This window comes from Cucurbita pepo, chromosome LG15, assembly GCF_002806865.2.
Source record: "Cucurbita pepo subsp. pepo cultivar mu-cu-16 chromosome LG15, ASM280686v2, whole genome shotgun sequence".
NCBI lineage: Eukaryota > Viridiplantae > Streptophyta > Magnoliopsida > Cucurbitales > Cucurbitaceae > Cucurbita > Cucurbita pepo.
Window position 1 is genome coordinate 566,011 of NC_036652.1, and position 23,748 is coordinate 589,758.

Consider the following 23,748-nt stretch of genomic DNA (forward strand, 5'->3'; position numbering starts at 1 on the left):
GTACTGTCCTTCAAAAACCCATTTCAAAGGAAGTCGCCCGAGACACTCGTCTCGGCACGCTCGCCCACACTGTGACACACGTATGTGCCACAGGGTAGCTCACTTAGGCCACAGGGCCCAGGGGTGGTGGAGAGCTAACACCATGGTACCCCCTATAGTACATTTTGAGCCATTTTCATTCTACCAGGAGTAGACATGATTTTCGTGAGGTGTCATACGGTGTCGTGCATTGTCCGTCCAATGTCCGATCGACACCAAACTTGGCGAGCATTCATATTTCATATGGACGGACTTAACTCCCGAACCGCATGACCAAATTCCTTCCGGAACCTCGACTTTTGAGGTTAAGGCCCGGGGCCCTACCCGGCCCTTCAACAAGCCTATCTTGTCCTTCATGTCTATGCTGATGTCTCTGTTATGCTTGTGTCTCAACATGTCTTCAATACCCACTTTGCGTGGTGGTGTGTTGGATGATGCATCGTCCTCCTCGATCGCATCATGGCATTCTTCTACGTTGGCCCGCATATGGCCGGATGGGCGTCTCTTGAGGGACGCCCCTTTGCTTGTCATGGCGTGAGGGTCACAACCTACTCTCTTCATAGTAAGGTTGTGACATTCTCCCCCACTTAACTTAGTCATCGTCCTCGATGACTTACTCGGGTCACAATCATATTGCAGATTGTGACACTGAGCGCCCAAAGGAGTGAATTGTGAGATCCCACATTGGTTGAGGACGCTGAGCGCCCAAATGGGTGAATTGTGAGATCCCACATTGGTTGAGGACGCTGAGCTCCCAAATGGGTGAATTGTGAAAATGGGTGAATTGTGAGATCCCACATTGGTTGAGGACGTTGAGCGCCCAAAGGGGTGAATTGTGAGATCTTACATTGGTTGAGGACGCTGAGTGTCACGGTCATGCTTGTCCAGGGCATGTTGGTTATCGTAGATCGATTCTCAAAATATGCGACATTCATCCCCACTCTCAAATTATGCTCGGCGGAACTCACAGCCCAACTGTTTTTCAAACACGTTGTAAAGTTATGGGGCATTCCGTCGAGCATCATCAGTGATAGGATGGCAGATTCATTGGGACATTCTGGACTGAGTTATTCGCTTTCTTGGGAACAACCTTAAACATCTCCTCGAGTTATCACCTTCAAACCGATGGACAGACAGAACGGTTCAATTGCTTGCTCGAAGAATACTTACGTCACTTCGACGCTCGCCAAAAGAACTGGATACAATTGTTAGATGTCGCCCAATTTTGCTTCAATTGTCAAACAAGCTCGTCTACAGGGAAGAGTCCCTTCGAAATTGTAAGTAGACGACAACCGGCCTTACCCCATATTATTGATCATCCTTATGCAGGAAAAAACCCTCAAGCTCACAACTTTACAAGAGAATGGAAGCAGACGACAGATATAGCCCGGGCATATTTAGAGAAGGCTTCCAAGCATATGAAGAAATGAGCGGACAAGAAGCGTCGCCCCCTTCATTTCCGTGCAGGAGATCAAGTCCTTATCAAGCTGAGACCAGAACAGATCAGATTTCGTAGCCGAAAGGACCAGAGATTAGTTCGTAAATACGAAGGCCCGGTTGAAGTCCTTAAAAAGATTGGGGCTACCTCCTACCGAGTTGCACTCCCCGCATGGATGAAAATTCACCCCGTCATTCATGTGAGCAACTTGAAGCCCTATCACCCTGATCCAGACGACGACCATCGAAATACAACCACAAGACCGAGCATCGATCTGAAACAAAAAGAGACAAAGGAAGTGGAAGAGATCCTAGCCGACAGGGTTAGGAAGATAGGAAGACCTGTACGGACGATTCGTGAATTCCTTGTCAAATGGAAGAATCTCCCTACAGAGGAAACAAGCTGGGAACGCGCCGAAGATCTGAACTCCGCCGCCACCCACATCGCAAGGTATGAAAGTAGTCGGTTGACGGGGACGTCAACCAATTAGGTGGGGGAGGGTGTCACGGTCATGCCTGTCCAGGGCCTGTTGCCCATGGCCGCATGCCCATGACAAGCCAAACCCTTGTCATGTCTTTTCATTCTAGTGTTTTTCCCTTTGTAATTCTAGAGCGTATGACACCTCAAGAAAATCATGTCTAGGCCTGCCAGAACTAAAATGGCCCAGAATGTACTATAGGGGGATATGACTAGTCGTCAACTTCTCCCTACCCAAGGTTATATATGCTAAGCTGTTGTTATCTTTCTCTTGCTTGCTTATATAACGTCTCTTTCTAAAATCTCTCTCTCTCGTTTTCTAAAACCTTCTTTTAAAACCGAGGCTAGAGGCTCGACCGTACGTCGCTTGGCCGTAGGCGACGCAAGAACAAATTGGCTTAACTCACTTGTCGCTGGAAAGTGAGTGCCGCACAATCGCTAGTCCGCTGCCTTCGAAAGTGCGATTGTGTCACTGAGCGCCCAAATGGGTGAATTGTGAGATCCCACATTGGTTGAGGACGCTGAGCACCCAAAGGGGTGAATTGTGAGATCTCACGTTGGTTGAGGACGCTGAGCATCCAAAGGGGTGGATTGTGAGATCCCACATTGGTTGAGGATGCTGAGCGCCCAAAGGGGTGAATTGTGAGATCCGACGCTGACCCTCAAGGGGGTGGATTGTGAGATCCGATGCTGGCCCTCAAGGGGGTGAATTGTGAGATCCCACATTGGTTGAGGACGCTGAGCGCCCGAAGGGGTGGATTGTGAGATCCCACATCCATTGGAGAAGGAAATGAAGCATTCCTTATAAGGCAACAATGTGAAAACTTTTGCCTAATAGACGCATTTTAAAAATCGTGAGGTCGCAACGATACGTAACGGGCCAAAGCAGACAATACCTACTAGCGATGGACTTGGGCTGTAAACAAATAGTATTAAACCCAAACACCAAGCGGTGTGTCAACGAGGACACTGGACCACCCCACATCCATTGGAGAGGAGAACGAACCATTTCTTATAAGAGTGTGGAAACCTCTCCCTAGTAAACACGTTTTAAAAATCGTGAGGTTGACAATAATACATAGGCTAATGACAATATCTGTTAGTAGTGGACTTGGGCTATTACAATCTATGTTCGGTAACAGGTAGTGTTCTTCATTTCACATCATAAAATGCAATAGAGATATTGAGACAGATCCATCAGAGAACAAGTTACCAATGACAATACGTTCGATAGATATCTAAACATTTTGTATTACAAACATATCTACATCTGAGAAGCAGCCATAGCAACCAGACATCAACATCATGTCGATCAACCATATATCAGCATTCTACAGATGTTAGTTTATTTTACGGTTTTGTGCAACGTTTTCATTCGCCAAGGGATCGGTTTTACATATATCGAAACGGGGATAAACCGATTCATGAGTATTCAAAATACAAGCTGGTTTACCCCGACGAGAACAACAAATTAAACTAACCGAGACTGTTCATTGAGCACGGTCTCTGATCACATCCAGGTCCATCTCTGCAGGGTCGGTAGCTTGAATCTCATAGTGTATGCCATTGAGATCGTGTCGAAAGCTGTCCTTCGATGTCGCATAGAGCATCTTAGCACGGATTCGTGAACTAGCTGGAGACCTGAAGTACAATAATCTAGTGTGAAGAATAATCCATGAATAACCAAGTGACTATGAACATGAAGAATCCTAGTGGCTAGAGATTAGAAATTGTAGTTTGATTTTAAATAGTCGCTGGTGATCAGTTGGTCATAGGATCAAAACCTCGGATAACTAACGTTTTTGTAATAGCCCAAGCCCACCACTAGCAGATATTGTCTGCTTTGGCCCGTTACGTACCACTGTCAGCCTCACGGTTTTAAAATACGTCTACTCGGGAGAGGTTTTTCACACCTTTATAAAGAATGTTTCGTTCTCCCTCTCCAACCGATGTGGGATCTCACAATCCATCCCCCTTAACACCGCCCGGTGTCTGTCTCTGATGCCATTTGTAACAGCTCAAGCCCACCGCTAGTAGATATTGTCCGCTTTGGTCCGTTACGTATCGCCATCAGCCTCACAGCTTTAAAACGCGTCTACTAGAGAGAGGTTTACACACCCTTATAAGGAGTGCTTCGTTCCTCTCTCTCCAACCGACGTGGGATCTCACAATCCACCCATTTTGGGGGCTCCATTGTCCTCGCTGGCACACTGCCCGGTGTCTAACTTTGATACCATTTGTAACAGCCCAAGCCCACCGCTAGCAGACATGATCCACTTTGGCCTGTTACGTATCCCCATCAACCTCACGGTTTTAAAACGCGTCTACTNAAGGAGTGCTTCGTTCCTCTCTCTCCAACCGACGTGGGATCTCACAATCCACCCATTTTGGGGGCTCCATTGTCCTCGCTGGCACACTGCCCGGTGTCTAACTTTGATACCATTTGTAACAGCCCAAGCCCACCGCTAGCAGACATGATCCACTTTGGCCTGTTACGTATCCCCATCAACCTCACGGTTTTAAAACGCGTCTACTAGAGAGAGGTTTACACACCCTTATAAGGAGTGTTTCGTTCCTCTCTCTCCAACCGACGTGGGATCTCACAATCCACCCATTTTGGGGGCTCCATTGTCCTCGCTGGCACACTGCCCGGTGTCTAACTTTGATACCATTTGTAACAGCCCAAGCCCACCGCTAGCAGACATGATCCACTTTGGCCTGTTACGTATCCCCATCAACCTCACGGTTTTAAAACGCGTCTACTAGAGAGAGGTTTACACACCCTTATAAGGAGTGTTTCGTTCCTCTCTCTCCAACCGACGTGGGATCTCACAATCCACCCATTTTGGGGGCTCCATTGTCCTCGCTGGCACACTGCCCGGTGTCTAACTTTGATACCATTTGTAACAGCCCAAGCCCACCGCTAGCAGACATGATCCACTTTGGCCTGTTACGTATCCCCATCAACCTCACGGTTTTAAAACGCGTCTACTAGAGAGAGGTTTACACACCCTTATAAGGAGTGTTTCGTTCCTCTCTCTCCAACCGACGTGGGATCTCACAATCCACCCATTTTGGGGGCTCCATTGTCCTCGCTGGCACACTGCCCGGTGTCTAACTTTGATACCATTTGTAACAGCCCAAGCCCACCGCTAGCAGACATGATCCACTTTGGCCTGTTACGTATCCCCATCAACCTCACGGTTTTAAAACGCGTCTACTAGAGAGAGGTTTACACACCCTTATAAGGAGTGTTTCGTTCCTCTCTCTCCAACCGACGTGGGATCTCACAATCCACCCATTTTGGGGGCCCCAGTGTCCTCGCTGGCACACTGCCCGGTGTCTAACTTTGATACCATTTGTAACAGCCCAAGCCCACCGCTAGCAAATATTGTCCGTTTTGGCTCTGTTACGTATCGCCATCAGCCTCACGGTTTTAAAACACGTCTGCTAGGAAGAGGTTTTCCACACCCTCATAAGGAATACTTCGTTCTCCTCTCCAACCGACGGGGGATCTCACAGTTTTCGTTAGTATGTGTGTTGTGGAGCAACACAATGAACAATGTATATCAAGTAGACATTAACATAGCAATAAGAAAGATAAGAGTAAGTTGATGATAGGTAAAAGCTAACCATGCTATGAAAAATATCTTGCTCTTCTGGCAGTTGTCGGATGTCACGAAATCAAAATCATAGACAGCGTAACGACAATCGTTGTCGGGCAGAGCAGCAGTGAAATCTTCATAGCTCTCTGCAGGACTGCCAATCTTGTCAACCACCACCTCTCGTTTCTTTTCATCGACCTTAAAGATCACGTATCGATACATTTTCTTTCTCTGTAGCTCAGAAAATATTTTCTTGGTGTGTTCATTCACACCCATTGCAGATAAAGTGTTTTGCTGCAAAGGTAATTCATAAATGTCAAGCAATCAAATAGAAGTCCATGGAGGAATCACATCAACAAATAACAGTAACAGCTTCCCAGTTTTGCTAGGGAGTGGTTTCCACACCCTTATAAACAATGCTTCGTTTTCTTCTTCAACCAATGTGGGATCTCACAATCCACCCCCTTTCAGGGCCCAACGTCCTCGCTGGCATTTGTTCCCCTCTCCAATCGACGTGGGATCTCACAATCCACCCCCTTTCAGGACCAGCGTCCTCGCTGACACTCCAACCGATATGGGATCTCACAATTCACTCCCTTTCGGGGCCCAACGTCCTCACTGACACTCGTTCCCCTCTCCAACCGATGTGGGATCTCACAATCCACCCCCTTTCAGGGCCCAGTGTCCTCACTGACAATCGTCCCCCTCTACAATCGATGTGGGGTCTCACAATCCACCCCCTCTCGGAGTCCAGCGTCCTCGTTGGCACTCGTTCCCCTCTCCAACCAATGTGGGATCTTACAGTCCACCCCCTTTCAGGGCCCAGCGTCCTCACTGACAATCGTCCCCCTCTACAATCGATGTGGGATCTCACAATCCACCCCCTCTCGGAGTCCAACGTCCTCGTTGGCACTCGTTCCCTTCTCCAACCGATGTGGGATCTCACAATCCAGCTTCTTTAGAAGCCCAACGTCCTCAGTAGCACTCGTTCCTCTCTTCAATCAACGTGGGATCTCACATATACCAACAAAGTAAACAAACAGAGCAGAACACCATGATTAATCCCGAGATCCCAAATAGATTCAAGTTTTATAATCCTAAAGTTTCTAAAAAGAAATTGCAGAACGAACAAAGAAGAAGACACTGGCACAGAATCAGACCCCACCCTCCACCTCCAAAACCTGATCAGTAAGGATCATAACTTCCTCCCTTTAAATCAAAGCTTTCAGAGCCATAACATAACCTCCCTAATCCAACTTTTTTCACCAAAACACACCATATTTGCAGAACAAAAGCAAGAAGTTAAGGTCACAAAATACATATATGCAGGCTCCACAAGATGGGTAGTTCTCAAAGATCAAAAATGGGTTAAGAATCAAGAGATACACATAATCAGCATCAAATCAGAACAAAACCCAGTTTCCCAGTTGACATGTAGTTGAGTTAAAAGCAAAGAAAACATGAAAGTAAGAACATAAAGATACCCGTCGGAGGCCTCTGAACGACATGATGACCGGAGAAGCGGCGGCGATTAAGAAGCTTAAGCAAAGGGAGGAGGAGAAGAAAGATCAGAGATGGTAGGCACAAGAACCAGAGGCAGAAGATATAGAAAGAAGAGAAAGGGAAAGGAAATGAGACCCAATGGCTAATCCTCCCAATTTCCCAAACAATCAAACTGAAATATTCTTCACTTTCAAAGTTTTTTTTTTTTTTTTGTACTAAAAAAAATACAAATTTTGGTAAAATAACTTTCATCTCAACTTAATTCTATTTGTTCTTGGCTTTTGATTTAAATTTAGTTTATATTTGGTGATTTTAGTTTCAAAAAACAAAATGTTTGGTTTTAATTCTTAATTTATAAGTTTGAAATTAATTTTTAAATGGTCTATCATCAGACCATCTAACATCAAAATAGAAAAAAATACACGAATGAACCGAGACTATTTACACGAATGAGTCAAAAGTTTAAAAGAATTGAAAGTCACTATCTATACTAATAAGATGCACTTTCTTTTTCGGTAGCTCAATCACAGTAATTTCATGATTAAGCGTGAAAGAGATATTTTTTAGGATGCATGTGAGTGAGAATAAAGTACCCTGAGAGGACGAGTAAATAACGTGACCATGTTGAGGTTCATCAGGTGTTGAATCCAGATTCTGAATCTTGGGCATGGATTGTTACTTAGATATGGTTTGGGGACAGGCGGAGTTTGAATAAAGCATACTAGGAGGACACGAGTAGATAACGTGACCATGTTGAGGGTTATTAGGGGTCAAATCTAGATTTCGAATCCTGGGCATGGGTCGTTACCTATGATTCTGGGACAAACCAAGGTAGAGGTTGTTTTCACGGTTGACCAATACTCAAGTTGATATATATTTTTTAATCGGTTAGACTTTTTAATAAAAAAAATATAAGTTGCAAATAAGGAAAATGATAAAATAATGAAATTACATGTGATATTTGAATAAATTTGGGTTTATTATATAATTAAATGTGGCAATTAGCTCATAGATCCAACTCACATATTTAATATATATATTCTTTTTTAGGAAAAAAAAAAGCTTATTATTATTATTATGGAAATCATGTATTATTTTCGTTTAGCTTACAAATTTGCAAAAATAGTATTGAAATGCAATTAATTTCTTCCTCCCTACACAATTTCTAGGTACTTTTTATGGGGCTTTGGTGGTTCTATTTCCGTTCGGCTCTTTAATGTATTATTTGTCTCGAACATATCTGTATTCTTTGAAAAATACAATATATTTCTTTGACAGTATGCGGATTGGGTTAGGTTGTGAAAATCTTTTGGATCAACCGAAATTTTGGGTTGATTGGATTGGTGATTCGAGCCATCCAAATAAAATTCACAACCCAACTCATCCCGATCTAACCCTTTTATTTTTAGGTTGGGTTAGGTTGTCTGGTTATTCTTTCAGTTTTTTAAAAAATTATTTACTATCCTCCCAAGGTGAAGGTCATCTGTCTGATCTATATGGAATTTTTGTTTATATGGTTACATTGAATTAACCAAATGAGGAGTTTATAGCCTTTCTTTGACAAATTAACTACTTGTCTCGGGTGGAAACCTTACGACAAGCCTCTGGAAAGGGAAATCCTTGACACGGGAACTCTCTCTTGAGGTCTTTGGCTTTACTCATTTAGGGCTTGCGTGACCCATCAATTCATGGTGGCAAAGTGGGCAGGGCAATCGTATGCTCCACGAGGAAAGCGCTTGAGGAAATATAAACACTATCATCTCTTAGAGTAGAACAAGCGCTCTAGGAAAAGAACGGTTTCCTTGTTACTAGGTAAATCTCATAAATTTCACCCGTTATAATGTTATCACTGACATCGTTATAAATGTCAAATGTTCTTGATTTTCATAATAATCTTAAAATTAAGGTTTGGTTGTAACTCTATTTTCGAATTGGTCGAGTTGACTCAACCAAAAAAATGTCAACCCACAAACCGACCTAAATCTTTTATTTTTCAAAAATTCAATCCAACTTTTGGGTTGTAACCCTATTTTTCGAATCGGTCGAGTTGACTCAACCAAAAAAATGTCAACCCACAAACCGACCTAAATTTTTTATTTTTTAAAAATTCAATCCAACTTTTATGGTTTGCGTTAGGTAGTCTAAATCAGTCAGATTCACGACTTATTTGACATTTTATAAATGTTTCAAAACTTAGATCACCACTCTATTAGCCACGGTGACATTGATTCAAGTCCAATTTTTTTGTTCAAAGTTCTATTTTTTTTTTTCCTTCAAATATAATATTAAAACGTTTACAAATAATTAATGATAATATCGTATTTTTTTAAAAAAAATATAGTAACATTTTTCCAAAGGTAAAGTTTAAAGTTATACCGTTTTAACTTTTCACCCTCTTTTTCATCTCCCTCTCACTGTCATAGGTACGTCCCTATCGAGAAATACACTTTATTGATGGAAAACGTAGCAAATTTTATGTTTTTAGCAATTTTTTTTTGATACGTTACGTGTATAAATATGTTAATAATACATTAATTTTTTTTACCAGACATACCAAATCGAGAAACTATAATACACTAAAAAATAAAATCGACAATTTAAAAAGATTAAAAAGGAATTTAAGAATCATATAGTATATTACATTAATAAATTATGAGTTAGGATATAAATACTATATAATAAAATGTTTAATAGAAAAAATGATTAAAAATTTATTAAAGTTTAGAAAATAAAAAAGAAAAAAAGAAAAAGGATGCGTTGTAGTAACGCAGGGTTGTCTTTAATAATGTCTGGTGGGTCTTTCATTACTTCTGGGGCCCACTTTCCTTCAATTCCTCGCACGTGTCCATCTTCCCCACACGCTTTATCTTATTCTAATGCATTTTCTTTCTTTTTTTTCGATAAATAAATAAAATATTAAATTTTGTATTTAATAAGTTTATGTATTAAATAGAAAATAAATAAAAAATTATGCTAAATTAACAAGAATATCCTCTAAATAAGATAAAAGATACACATCTTTAAATTTAAAAAAATTTAAAAATATTATTATCATGAAAAATATTAATATTTTATTTAAAAAATAGGGTGAATTTTAAATTTTTTTTAATAAACTTAAATTTTTTAAAACAATTTAAAAAAATTTAAAGTTCTTTTAAAAAGTTTAAAATTATATTTACAGTTACTGTCACGTTTAAAAAAATATTCATTAATTTTTAAAAATAATATTAAAAGGTTTAGAGATAATTTATNATTGACGATATTTTTTTATATAAATAAAGGTTGCCGATCCTATTTTTAAAAATTTTAAATTTATTTATCATTAATTATATTTATATATTTTAGGTGAGGGGAAACCAATCTCCACCGTCGGATGGACCCACCGAAATTAAGATCTTATGTAGGACAATTGGTCGGAAAGTTGGCCAGGGTGGGGCCCACAGGCTATAGCCAATCTCCTCACGTTTTACCGCCGCCGCGTTGTTATTATTATTATTATTATTATTATTATCAAACTTTAATATTCAATTTCAAATAATGATTTCATTAAATATCATTTTCGAGTTTGAATATATAGTGAATTTATTATCACTGTTGGGGAATAAATTAATAAGTAAAAAAAAAAAAAAAAAAAAGGTTAAAATCAACCAAGGCCTAGGCACACGATCTAACCCAGGTACGTGATCTGATCTAACCTAGGCACGTGACCCAAATCAAAACCCACACATACGATTCAAAGGGGTTTGAGCACGGTTCTCTCTTTAGCTATTGGTTTACGTCTAATTCACTTCTGAATAATTAGTTTAGCTTACCACTTCATCACGCGGAATAAGCATTGGAATCGTTTTCATTTTATTTAGAATTAAACAAAATTAAAAGTTAGCAAATTATAAGACTCGATCAATTTAGAGGTATATATATCACTGATCAAGAGGTCTGAATTCGATCCTCATCTTCACGTGTTGGACCCAAAAAAAACTTTAGTTTATTACTTCCCGTTCCTTTACGAGGACCTATCAAAATAGGTAGGTCCAAACCTTGTCCTCTTTCCGACCGAGCGATAATAGCTAGGGTTAGTCGTTTGAGATCAGTAAATTCCTACCCCTTTCTCACTTGAATTGAATATAGAAAAATCATTTTTTAGATTTGGTGATATGATTATGAAGAATTATTTGAATAAATAATAATTAATAGATGGTCAAAAATGGGTGAAGGGAAGATCTTAAAGAAAAGTTTTAATCTTAATTAATTAACATTAACTAACTTTCCTTCCTCTTTCCTTTTAAGTTTAAAAGTCTCCAAAGACATCATTACAAACCTTTAATTAGTGGATGTCTTCTCACTCACAATTTGTATATCCTTAAATGCTCCATTTTCTTCACAAATAACTCCGAGGTTGACTTATACCAACTTTTCCACCTCCCCTTCTTAATTGAAATGTTTTTTTCAAGCCTTTCTTAGCCGCAGATTAGTGTGAGCAACACGTCCTGGACGGGCATAATCATGACACTGGACAACTTACTCGATTTGAGCTACTTTTGAGGGTGAATATTGTGCCCACAAACCAACACGATTCTCATATCTACATTTCCTGCAATATAGTCACGTTACTTCCTCTTTGCTTCTAAGAGTGAGGACTATCCCTATAAACCAACACGAGTCTTTCTAGGATGTCTGGCCTTTCTCTGCATCCGCTGCAACATGGTTAAGTTACTTACTCCTTGCTATCGATTAAAGCAAAACACACTTAATTGTAGAGTTTCTATGATTGAGCCACTGAAAAAGAAGGTGCAACTTGTTGGTATATGTAGTAACTTTTAGTTTTTTAGAGTCTTTCTTAACCATCATATCTTCAGGATTGCTCTCATTCAAATGTGAACTCGGTTCATTCATGTACCCCTCCTTTACTCTAGTATCACATGCCCACAAGCTTCCACATTGGTTCGTTCTCGAACCACATCTTACAAGAAAAGGTACCGCTTTGATACCAATTCTTATGTCCCATGTCCATAATTTGGATAGGGATTCGAAATCTAGACTTGGCATCTGATAACTCTTATATTCTCCCGCATCTCCTACCATATGGTCAAATTACCTATTTTTCACTTCTAGAGTCAAAATTATCCCAACAAACCAATATGGGTCCTTTCAGCATTTTTTGTCCTCACTCACATGCTTCATAGTGTTGCTCCAAGCAAAACATGCTTAACCTTAAAGTTTCTATGATTGAGCTATCGAGAAGGAAAGTGCACCTTGTTGGTATAGGTAATGATTTTCAATTCTTTTAACATGATATGCCATGTACACTTCTTAACATGATTATTTTAGGATTATGAAATACTGTTATGTTATGCCACGTACGTGTTCATGAAAGTTATATTTATGAAAGAATGAATGTACGACCTAAATCATATGTTATGACATGATTTAAAGCTATGGAGAACTCATGCATTTGTGTATGTCATGTGCATTGGGATACTTCCCCATTATGATGAGTATAGACCCGTACATTGTGATATCTATGTACACCCTGATATTATGCGGGCTTCTTTCCCTCTATGTCTCCAGCAACGTGAGCGTGCACTAGCTGAAGGGTAGACCCAGGGGGTGCGTATATGCCCATTTGGTGGCTCCAAGTACATGGGTCGTGTGTAGAGAAGTACTGCACATCCAATTTTTGCTCAAATTGGAAAGCAGAGTTCAAGGCTATGAAATGTTTTATGAAAGAATAGGTCCCACCATGATTGCTTGTGTATGCATCTCCCGACCCCAAGCCAAGTGTTACTCTTACTTTTCAGGTAAAAGTAATGCATCCTTGTATAGATGATGACATCATGGTGACGACCATGAGACCAAAGCTAGAGTAGATGCATTGATGTTGTTCTTCTTTCGTAGTCTTACGTTTGTAACTAATGTTAGTGATGCGTCATAATTTGTGAGTGAATGATATTTGAGTTATTAACGACAAATGTATCGTGAATAAGAAGATTTTTTTAAAAATAATTATAAAAAAAAAAACAACCCGACAACCAAACCCAACCTTGTAAACTCTATTCGAGTTATTCGAGCGTCAACCCAACCAATCCAAAATTTCGAATTGGTCGAAAAGATTTTCCCAACCAATCGAACTCGTGGGTATCCATAGATAGCAACGTTTCAAAAGAAGAGTATGCAAAAGTTGATGGGTTTGTGGAAAAACAAAATGTTAAAAGAAAACCCACGTTTTAATTTGAGGAAAGAAACCCTAATGGTATCACATCGAACAGCCCCACAATAGAAAGGTAATTTCCTCGAAGGATTGTAATTTGTAGGCTGATTTTCCCCTTTAAAAACCAAACACAAGTGCGCCCTCTTTTCCACCCACTTTCCCTTCTCTAATTCCCTTTTTCTTACACATATATATGCATAATTCAAGCCCTCATCTCTCTCTCTGTTAGGGCTCTAAAGAACTCAACATGGTGAGAGCTCCATGCTGTGAGAAAATGGGGCTCAAGAAAGGCCCTTGGACCCCTCAAGAAGATCAGATTCTCATCAATTATATCACTCTCTATGGCCATGGAAATTGGCGAGCCCTCCCAAAGCAATCTGGTAAGTTTATATGTCCTTTTACTCAAAACCCATTAAAAAAAATCTAGCTTTTCTATGAACTTGGCCAAGAAATGAGAGGGAAATGCTTTCTAGCTCGATTTTTCTTCGTTTTCTTACGTGGGTTGGCTCGTTTTTTCATAATTTCTTATGGGTTTTAGCAGGATTGTTAAGGTGTGGAAAAAGTTGCAGGCTTCGGTGGATTAATTATCTAAGACCAGACATTAAACGAGGAAATTTAACCAAGGAAGAAGAGGAAACCATTATTAAGCTACATCGAGTGCTTGGAAACAGGTTCGTTTCTCCTTAAATCTAAAAGGGTTATCACTACTCGTAGAAAAACTGAACCTAACGTTACCAATTCTGAAAGAGCTACCAGATACCTTTCAGCAAGTTACCAATGAGTGAAATGGCTAGTTATCGTTAATTGTTTGTCTTTCTAGTAGCTTTTCTTCTCTATTGTTTGTTCTTGGAGAGATAGATTCAAACCTATAGATGAAAGAAGAAAACAAAAAGTTTTTTTAGGTGTTAAGTTATATATTTTCATTGTGAAAAATTCAAATATTAATGTCCGTACCAAAACAAATTATTGAACCGCTGTTATTACGTAGTTGTCTCGTAATAATTTAAAATGTATGTTTTCTTCTAATAACTTTTCGATACAGATTTGAAACACATTTTGTGCTCTCTCGTACAAACAGCAAAAAACCGTCCTTCGCATGGTTTTTGTCTCGTTCATGCTTTCTCAAGTACAAAACGACTAAAATTGTCAACCACATTATTCTAGCCTGTTAGGCAAGTTCTCGTGACTCAGGTGTTCTCGAAAATTGATATAGTTTAACCATAGCTAATTATTTAGATTTCACATCGATTATTGCATAATCTTTAATCCATTTTATGTCATCATGTGACACTAACGAACAAAACGACATTGAACTTAACAAACAAAACATGTTTTTTGTTTTCAACCAATAATTAAGAATCTAGGTTCTTGGTTTTTCCAATAAACTGACATTTTATATGTCTTCTTGATCGTAGATGGTCGGCAATTGCAGCAAGGTTACCGGGAAGAACCGACAACGAGATAAAAAACGTTTGGAATACCCATTTGAAGAAAAGACAAAATTACACCGCCATGAACCGGCGAATCTGCGGCGGCGACGAAGAACCTGCAACACAACCCTTCAAATTTACGACCTTTCACTCCATGCAGAACCCTGCTTCGACTTCTTCGCCGCCCCATTGCTCCCGTGAAAGCTCCTCCATCGTCTTGCCGGAGAACGGTGACTTGTCGACGAATAATCTGCCCGAAGCCGACGAAAACTTCTGGGTGGAAGTTTTGGCCGGCGATCAGATCGCCACCGTGGAGAGCCAACAGGGATTTGGAGGTGAAAGCCAAGGACAGTTTGATAGTATGAATTTTTGGTACAATATTTGTTCGAGGTTATAACCCGAACCAATCCTACCTTATTTTAAAAATTAAGAATATTTGATGTTTGAAACCAATATTAGTAATTTGCTGATAATTGATATTTGAGTTTTTATGAAATTTTAATTATTAATATAACATCCTATTTTTTTCTAAAATAATTATAAGAGAGAATAAATCATATTTATACACAATACTAAACTTGGGTCGGGTCGGGTTAGGTTGAGTTAGGTCGGCTTGTGAATTCTATTTGGGTTGTTTATACTAAACTTGGGTCGGGTCGGGTTAGGTTGAGTTAGGTCGGCTTGTGAATTCTATTTGGGTGGTTTAGGTAACCAGCCTAATCCACTTGAAATTTTGAGTTGACAAGTTAGGTTGTCGGGTTGTATTTTTACTGCGTATAAAAAATCTTATTTATACACCATATATGTTATATTAATAATTAAAATTAAGTTGGCTGTGAATTCTTTTTAGTGGTTCGAGTCACTAATCTAACCCACTTGAAATTTCGACTGATTCAAAAGTTTTTCTCGATACAACTCAACTCAACTGGTATATATTTTTAGTTTCTCGAACTTATTTTTTACAAAAATAATTATAAATTTATTGGAAAAAAATAGTTAAATTTGAATATTGGAAAGTTGAAGTAAAATATATACAATTTTATATTGCAAATTGTAAGGCCGACATAAAATTCCATGTAAAAGGAGAAGTATTCAAATTGGATTCTTCAAGCATTATTGTCATGTTTTAAACATCTCTATTTATCCTTTTTATCCCTCCCTCAATAATTAATATCTCTCTAAGTGTCGGTAAAAATATAAATCTAGATTCGACACCGGATGAACCCGACATTCTACTACATCCCGTGCGACATGGTCAGGTTATCTAGTTCTCGCTTCTAAACAGTTCGGCTGTGGTCTCGATTTATTCATTACTCAACTTTTACTCGACGTCTCGTTGAAATTGAGAGACTAAATAAAAATTACCCACCAACTTAATTGTATTTTTTTTTTATTGTAATATAAAGTTAAAAGTTTTTATAAAATGTAATAAAGATATATTTTATTGGACATGAAAATCTATAGAAAGATTTCATGGATTAATTTTTAGAAATAAAATCTTACAAAAATACTAAATTTATGGTCCTTAAAATGTTTAAATACATTGAAATTGAGTATTAGACTGCAAAAAAAAAAAAAAAAAGTTTATTTATTTATTTATTTATAGTGGAAAATGGGTTAGTGGGTTATTTCATTCTAATTTTTAATTTCAAATTTCACTATTTTGATTGAAATTTAGTGATAAGATGTCTCCCCATTAATAGTAGAAAAATATACAAATAAAATGTGTTTTTTAATCATAATTGAGAGCTAATGATCGTGAGATTCCATATTGAAAAGGATAACGAAATATTTCTTATAAGAGTATGAAAATCTATTTCTAGTAGACACGTATTAAAACTGTGAGGCTGACGGTGATATGTAACGAGCCAAAATGGGCAATATCTACTAGCGATGGGCTTGGGCTGTTACAAATGGTATCATAGCCAGTCACTGGGTGGCGGGATAGCAAGGATGCTGGCCCTATGAGAGTGGATTTTCAACTTTCGATTTTGATTCAACTTTTGTGTATTTAGATGGTATTAAAGCGGAACCTCTCCTTATATGATGTGGTTTTGGATGAACGAATGTGGAAGTTGGTGGTCACGTGATGATTGATTAAAAATGGTACATGAATGAACCAAGACCTAAATCTAAATGAGAGTGATTCTTAAAATATGATAGTTAAAAAATACTTAAAATAATTGATAGTTACTGTCTATATGAACAATATGTCTCAATCTTTCCCAACGTAAATGGACATGTGTAATTATTTGTGACACTCGAGTAAAGGACAGAAACATGAATAAATCGAGATCACATTCGAGTGAGAACGATCCTAAAGATAAGATGACTAAGAAATACTTAAATGAATTGATGAGTATTTGTAAGAGAAGTTATTAGTCGTTGAGCATTTCAGAAGATTCAAACTACATAAATTTCTTGAACGATTTTGCAAATTACACAACGTTTTCAATAATCTAAGTTCCAACCCTTAAAAATACTTCTAAAATTTGTTATTTATTTTTTAAAAAATATTCACATTCTTTCGAAAATATTTTCCTTAACCTTTTATAATATTTTGGAATTTAAAACCCAAAACAATACGACCATGAACAAGAATAGAATTTTGGATCTTCACCTATGACTAATAATTTCTTCTAGGAAAAACTAGCCAGCGTTGAGATATACGTTTTTCTGTTGATGAACATAGCATCGAGAGAAGTGTACTTCTGGCAATGCTAGCACTTCTTGTGTCACTACGGTATCATTTCTCTTGACACAATGCATAAACATAAGATAAACATAATTTCTTCTAGTGTAAAGATATGTCGGCATAGGTTCGTCTTATCAACTATTCTTTCTTTTTGAGACAAAAAAAAAAAAAAAAAAAAAAAAAAANCGTTAAAACATCACAAAAACTCTAAGTAAGCCTAACACATACAATTCACTCTCGATGTCTCGTAAGTATCTCAAAGTACCTCGTGACAAACACTTGCTCTCGTATGTAAAATATCTTAATAAATTTAATAATATTTCATCAACAAAAATATAATTTAATGCTCTACCAATATAAACACTTCATAACATAATGATCTACTTGCAAAAAAATGTAATATATGCGTGTGAGAAATGAGGTGGGACAGAGAATATAATCTCGAATTTTCGACCCTGTTTATCTAAAAGAGAGAAATATCTCCTTATTCCTCCATTCTCGATCGAACCGAGAATTCTTGATATGAACTAAGAGACATCAATCATACAATATACTTCAATGAAGATGTGAAAAAAAATGTTGTTGAAATTATCAAAAGACGTTTCAATTTATGCCACATTGAAAAGAATGAAGCTTCATTGTTATAAATTTTGAGTCGATTATAATTTAGAGTTATGATGTTTGTTTAATATTTTTTAACGCTTATTTACAATCGATAATAATGGTCCTACAGTATACCTAGTGACTAATTATAATCAAAGTATGAATAGGCTATATAAAGTCAGGTATGTTATCATTGTAATGAACTTCGAAAATGTAGTAAAATGAGCATTTATGTTTTCTAACCAATGACTAAGTTTCTTTGCAATTCTACGTAATTTAGATAATCAATCTTACTTGTGAAATGATTCGAATCTCAAACGAGTGTTCTTGCCTTCCAATATTTGATCAACAAGAATCATTCAAACTAGACATGATCAATCTTGAGTGATTCGAATCTCAAACAAGTGTTCTTGCTTTAAGATATTTAATCAACAACGTAATCTAATTTTACTTTCCCTTAGGAGTGATTTCATATCAATTCTCTCCTCTAATCGAGGCAGGTCTTCATGAGTCCTAACCCCATAAATTTAATGAACGTCTCTAATTAAAACTTGATTTGCACGACACGAATCACTTGATATGCTATCAAACAAAAAATCAAAGCTCAAAAACAACAATTAGATAAAAGACAAAGGGGGAAGGCAAAGAAAGAAAAACAAAGACAAATGGTGGGTGTGTGCAAAACCATTTCCATGCATTCACCACGTCCTAGATTCCAATTTCAGAGAGCAGCCCAAATGTTGCTTCATTTCAACACCAAACACTCCCCTTTGTTCTATATATTAACCCCTTTCTCAATCCCATTTCATCTCACTATCTCCTTTCTACTCTTCTCTTCTATACTTCAACTATGGCGACCAGAGTTGTACTGGCGATTTTGCTATGTCTTGTTGCTTGTGGGTCGAGCTCTCAGTTGCATGAGCGGCGCTCGTTCAGGGAAGAAGCTCAGCAATGCCGACTCGACAGGATTCGATCGATGCCACCATCGCGTCGTATCGAGTCTGAGGGAGGCATCACTGAGCTTTGGGATGAAGCTGAGGAAGACTTTCAATGTGCTGGAGTTGCTGCCATTAGAAACATCATAAGGCCCAACTGTCTCTCTTTGCCTAAATTCCACAGCTCCCCTATGCTCATTTACATCGAGCAAGGTACGATTCGAATGAAATTCGTTTCAAAATTACTCACAAACATGTTCTAAAAATTATGGTTTACAAATGGAACAGGTGAAGGGTTTTTGGGGCTGAACTACCCCGGGTGCGCGGAGACATATGAGGCACAGTTGGCACAATCGTCAAGAAGGTCTTCGAGGCGCATGGGTCGTCGAATTGGCGCCGGGAAAGAGGATGACCAACACCAAAAGGTGCGGAGAGTTCGCCGTGGTGACATGATCGTTGTGCCTGCTGGCACTGTCCAATGGTGCCACAACGACGGCGGGCAAGACCTCGTCGCCGTCGCCTTCTTGGATCTCAACAACGAAGACAACCAACTCGACCTCCGCATCAGGGTATTCCAATTCTACCTTAAAAATCTCAACTTTAATAGTTTGTAGGTAAGGAATACATCTCCATTGGTACAAGGTCTTTTGGGAAACCAAAAGCAAAGCGATGAGAGCTAATGTTCAAATTGGACAATATCATACCATTGTGGAGTGTCGTGATTCCTAACATGGTATCAGAGCCATGTCGATAGAGTCCTAAAATGTTGAACAAAGAAGTTGTGAGCCTCGAAAGTGTAGTCAAAAGCGACCCAAGTGTCGAACAAAGGGTGTACTTTGTTCGAGGACTCCAGAAAAGGAGTCGAGCCTTGATTAAGGGAAGACTGTTCGAGGGCTCCATAAGCCTCATAAAAGGCTCTATGTTGTACTTTGTAGCCACGAGAGCTAATACTCAAATTGGACAATATCATATCATTATGGAGGTTCGTGATTTCTAACCGACAGTTATTTTGTAGGGATCTTTCTTGGCGGGTGGAATTCCAAGGGAAGAAAGGAGGGAACTTAGAGGATCAAAAAATAATGATCTTGTGAACATCTATAATGGGTTTGATCAGGATTTTCTTGCACAAGCTTACAACGTTCCAACAGATTTGGTGAGGAGAATGCAAGAAGAAAGGAGTAGTGGACTGATCGTGAAGTGTGATGAACAAATGTCGTTTTTGACACCGGAGGAGGAGGAAGAAGAATTGAGTGAATCGCCTTCAAGAAGGGAAGAGATATCAAATGGGTTGGAAGAAACCATATGCACTGCTAGAGTTCAGCACAACATGAACACCCAAAGAGAAGCTGATGTATACTCCAGGGAGGCTGGTAGGATTAACATTTTGAACCAACTCAAGCTCCCTATTCTCAGATTCATGGGCATGAGTGCAGAGAAAGGCCATCTCTTCCCGGTAAAATACTAACCCTCGTTTCATTTCATTTCATTTATTGTGAGATCCCAATCAAGAGGAGAACGAAGCATTCTTTAGAAGGGTGTAGAAATCTCTCCCTTGTATACACGTTTTAAAAATCTTGAGGGAAACCTCTACTAGTAGTGTGCTTGGACCGTTTCAAATGGTATCAGAGTTAGACACCGAGCGGTGTGTTAGCGAGGACGCTGGGCTCCCGAGGGGTGGATTATGAGATCTCACATCGGTTGGAGAGGGGAACGAAACATTCCTTGTAAGGGTGTGTAAACCTCGCCCAAAGAGGACAATATCTGTTAGCGATGTGCTTGGGCCGTTACAAATGGTATCAGAGCCAGACACTGGGTGGTGTGCTAGTGAGAACACTGAGCCCGAAGGGGTGGATTGTGAGATTCTACATCAGCTGTAGAACGGAACGAAGCACTCTTATAAGAGTGTGAAAACCTCTCCCTAGCAAACGCTTTTTAAAAACCTAAGCCAGAAAGGGAAAACTCAAAAAGAACAATATCTGCCAGCGGTGTGCTTGAGCCGTTACAAATAGTATCAGAATCAGACACTGGGCAGTGTGCCAGCGAAGACGCTGGCCCCCAACGGAGTGGATTGTGAGATCCTACATCGGTGGGAGAGGGGAATGAAACATTTCTTACAAGGGTGTGTAAACCTCGCACAAAAAGAACAATATCTGTCAGCAGTGTGCTTGGGTCATTACAAATAGTATCAGAGCTACACACCTTGAGGATACTTGCTCCCAAGGGGATGAATTGTGAGATCCCACATCAGCCTGGTGTATCAGCGAGATGCTGGCTTCCAAGAGGGTGGATAGTGAGATCCCACATCGGTTGTAGAGGGGAACAAAGTATTCCTTATAAGAATGTAAAAACTTCTCCTTAAGAGACGCGTTTTAAAAAGATTGAGGGAAACCCAAATGGGCAAGCAAGTACAATATTTACTAGCACTAGGGTTGAACCGTTACCTTCGTAATCCAACCCAAACCGTATAACTACAACCTCCATGGGTGAATCTAACATTTGGTTCTAACATTTGGTTTTGGCATGACAGAACGCACAATACAACCTCCACTGGTCAATGACAGACCACAGACTAGTATACGTAGTAGACGGAGAAGCAAACTTCCAAATATCCGATGACTACGGCAACCAAGTGTTCAACGAGCGAGTATCAAGAGGAAACATGTTCGTGATACCCCAATTCTACCCCGCATTGGTTCAAGCCGGGCAAGAAGGGTTCGAATGGATCACATTCAAGACCTCAAACCAGCCAATGAAGAGCCCAATCGCAGGCTACACATCCTTCTTCCGAGCCCTACCACTCCAACTCCTCGAACAATCATTCCAAATCACAACCGCCGAGGCTCAGCAGCTGAAGCAAACAAGAAGGCAACACACTTTCCTCTTCCCACCTAGCAGCGGCAGCAGCAGCAGCCGCCGCCACAGGTCTTAAAGAGGTCCCTTTTGCCACTCGTAGAGATATGAATAATAATAATAATAATAATAAGAAGAAGGCCACAGGTGTTGTTGGATGGCGCTGTCTTTGTTATCTTTGTTTAGGGTTGTTGTTCTTTAAGTTCTTCTTCTTGTAGAATAGAGAAGAAGGGTGTTTCTAATGAAGATGAAGGAGTTTTAAGATTATCCAATGTGTAATACTATATGTAATAACTTATGAATAATGTAATAAAATATGTGGCCCGTCTTACTTCTTTCCTCATTTTGTTTCTCCTAATACGAAAATTGGGTTACTTAGAACCAGTGTGTTGAACACAACTCTCTGTTTGAAACACTCGCACAATTTATTAAGACTAATCGAGAAGAGATTTACAAAACAATAAGTAGAAACTACTACTTTGTATTGTTTGGGATTCACACAATTGATTAAGACCAATCGAGAAAGATTTACAAAACAATCTGTACAAACTTCTACTTTTGGTTGGGATTTATTGTGATGATGAACTAAGTAGGGCAGAGGGGTATTCCTAAAATTTCCAAACGTTTTTTCCTAAAATCTCTAAATCATTTTCCTAAATTTATTCTTAAAGTACGGGAATCATTTTCCACATTTATTTCTAAAAATCCTAAATCATTTTATTCACGTAAATATAGTCACTCATAGTTGGGCTTAACCCTATTGTGCAAGTGACGATATTTTAAAGCGTGATGATCCAAATTTGAGTTCTATGTCATCTTCATGTCATTCATATCCTAATTTCTATTCATATCCTAATTTCTATTTGAAATTCCAAAATATTTGTGAAAGGATATGAATATTTTGTAAACAAATAGAAAAGTTGAACGGAATGAGATGGTAAAAGTGCATATATATAGGCGTCGTGACATTGACTATTACCTTCCAAGATTATGTTGTAGGGTAGTAACTATATAAACTAATCATAAAAAGTTTGAACGGAATGAGAAATAAAGAAAACTAGTTGAACTAAACAAGAATGAAGAGAATCAACTTGACGTGAATGGGAATCGAGAGAAACAACGTAAATTGAACCAAAACAAAGAGAAACACTCACCCGAACCAATTGTTGGACCTGGATTAGAGCGTTTCACTAGAGAAGATGTATCATGTTGTTTGTGTAACTAGATTTGAGCACCCCTACTCACACCATCATGTTGTTGGTTTTTCTTGCACATGTGGTCACCAAAAGATGGGATGACAGTCGATTGCATGGTGAAGTTGTCTTCGAGATGTGAATGTCGAACTCGTTGAATTTATTGTAGTTGTAAGAAACCCGTGTAGTGAAACATGATCAATAAGACGTAAATCAACGATCCACTACTACAATAGGTGGTTGAAAGTTTCATTACAACAAAATGAGAGGAATGACCCAAAGAGATAATGAAAAAATGCCCAAAAATAGTCGTGGGACGTGAGAGAGAGTGCACTAGGGCTAGGATCTGATGAAAAACAACCAATGAAGCTATGACCGATGATAGTTGTGGGATGACTGGCTGTCGCAAATGTTGAAATTTATGTTCTAAGGCGGGTAATTAGTTATTTTAATTTAATGTTATCCATTATATGAAAAATTATAAGGTTATTAGTGTAATCTTGAACGGTATGTGGTTATCATATAAAATGATCGTGTTCAACTAATAACCTAAAGGGTCTCTAACATATGAATAAGATTTGGTGTCTTGTTCCAAGAGCACATAGATGAGATAAAAGGCTACTATATGTCACTGTCATACTTGTCTAAGGTGTGTTGTCTATAGCCGTATGTCGGATGTCTCGATCATGGTTGTCTAGAATGTGTTGTCCATGACTGCATGTCGGTTACAATCTCCTTTTTCATGCTTTTGTCTTAAATGAACCTTTACCAT

The 23,748-nt window shown here is 38.8% G+C and overlaps 3 protein-coding genes across 4 annotated transcripts; 2 read left to right on the plus strand and 1 right to left on the minus strand.

Moving 5' to 3' along the window:
• Positions 1–3,151: 3,151 nt before the first annotated feature.
• Positions 3,152–7,220, minus strand: LOC111811216 (actin-depolymerizing factor-like). The gene is made up of 3 exons (XM_023697970.1): positions 7,044–7,220; positions 5,588–5,853; positions 3,152–3,595 (listed from the first exon to the last, which is right to left on the minus strand). The coding sequence occupies exons 1-3, from the start codon at positions 7,065–7,067 to the stop codon at positions 3,445–3,447; spliced, it is 441 nt and encodes a 146-aa protein (XP_023553738.1). The 5' UTR covers positions 7,068–7,220; the 3' UTR covers positions 3,152–3,444.
• Positions 7,221–13,492: 6,272 nt separating this feature from the next.
• On the plus strand, positions 13,493–15,149 carry LOC111811215 (transcription factor MYB4-like). 2 transcript variants are annotated; one of them, XM_023697968.1, is made up of 3 exons: positions 13,493–13,650; positions 13,809–13,941; positions 14,686–15,149. In XM_023697968.1, the coding sequence occupies exons 1-3, from the start codon at positions 13,518–13,520 to the stop codon at positions 15,095–15,097; spliced, it is 678 nt and encodes a 225-aa protein (XP_023553736.1). In that variant the 5' UTR covers positions 13,493–13,517; the 3' UTR covers positions 15,098–15,149. The 2 variants fall into 2 exon arrangements, with proteins under 2 accessions (XP_023553736.1, XP_023553737.1); XM_023697969.1 differs by having other exon boundaries at positions 13,812–13,941.
• Positions 15,150–18,801: 3,652 nt separating this feature from the next.
• Positions 18,802–22,126, plus strand: LOC111811211 (11S globulin seed storage protein 2-like). The gene is made up of 4 exons (XM_023697964.1): positions 18,802–19,146; positions 19,222–19,502; positions 19,949–20,386; positions 21,461–22,126. Exons 1-4 carry the CDS (start codon positions 18,849–18,851, stop codon positions 21,860–21,862), a joined length of 1,419 nt encoding a protein of 472 aa, XP_023553732.1. The 5' UTR covers positions 18,802–18,848; the 3' UTR covers positions 21,863–22,126.
• The last annotated feature ends 1,622 nt before the right edge of the window (positions 22,127–23,748 follow it).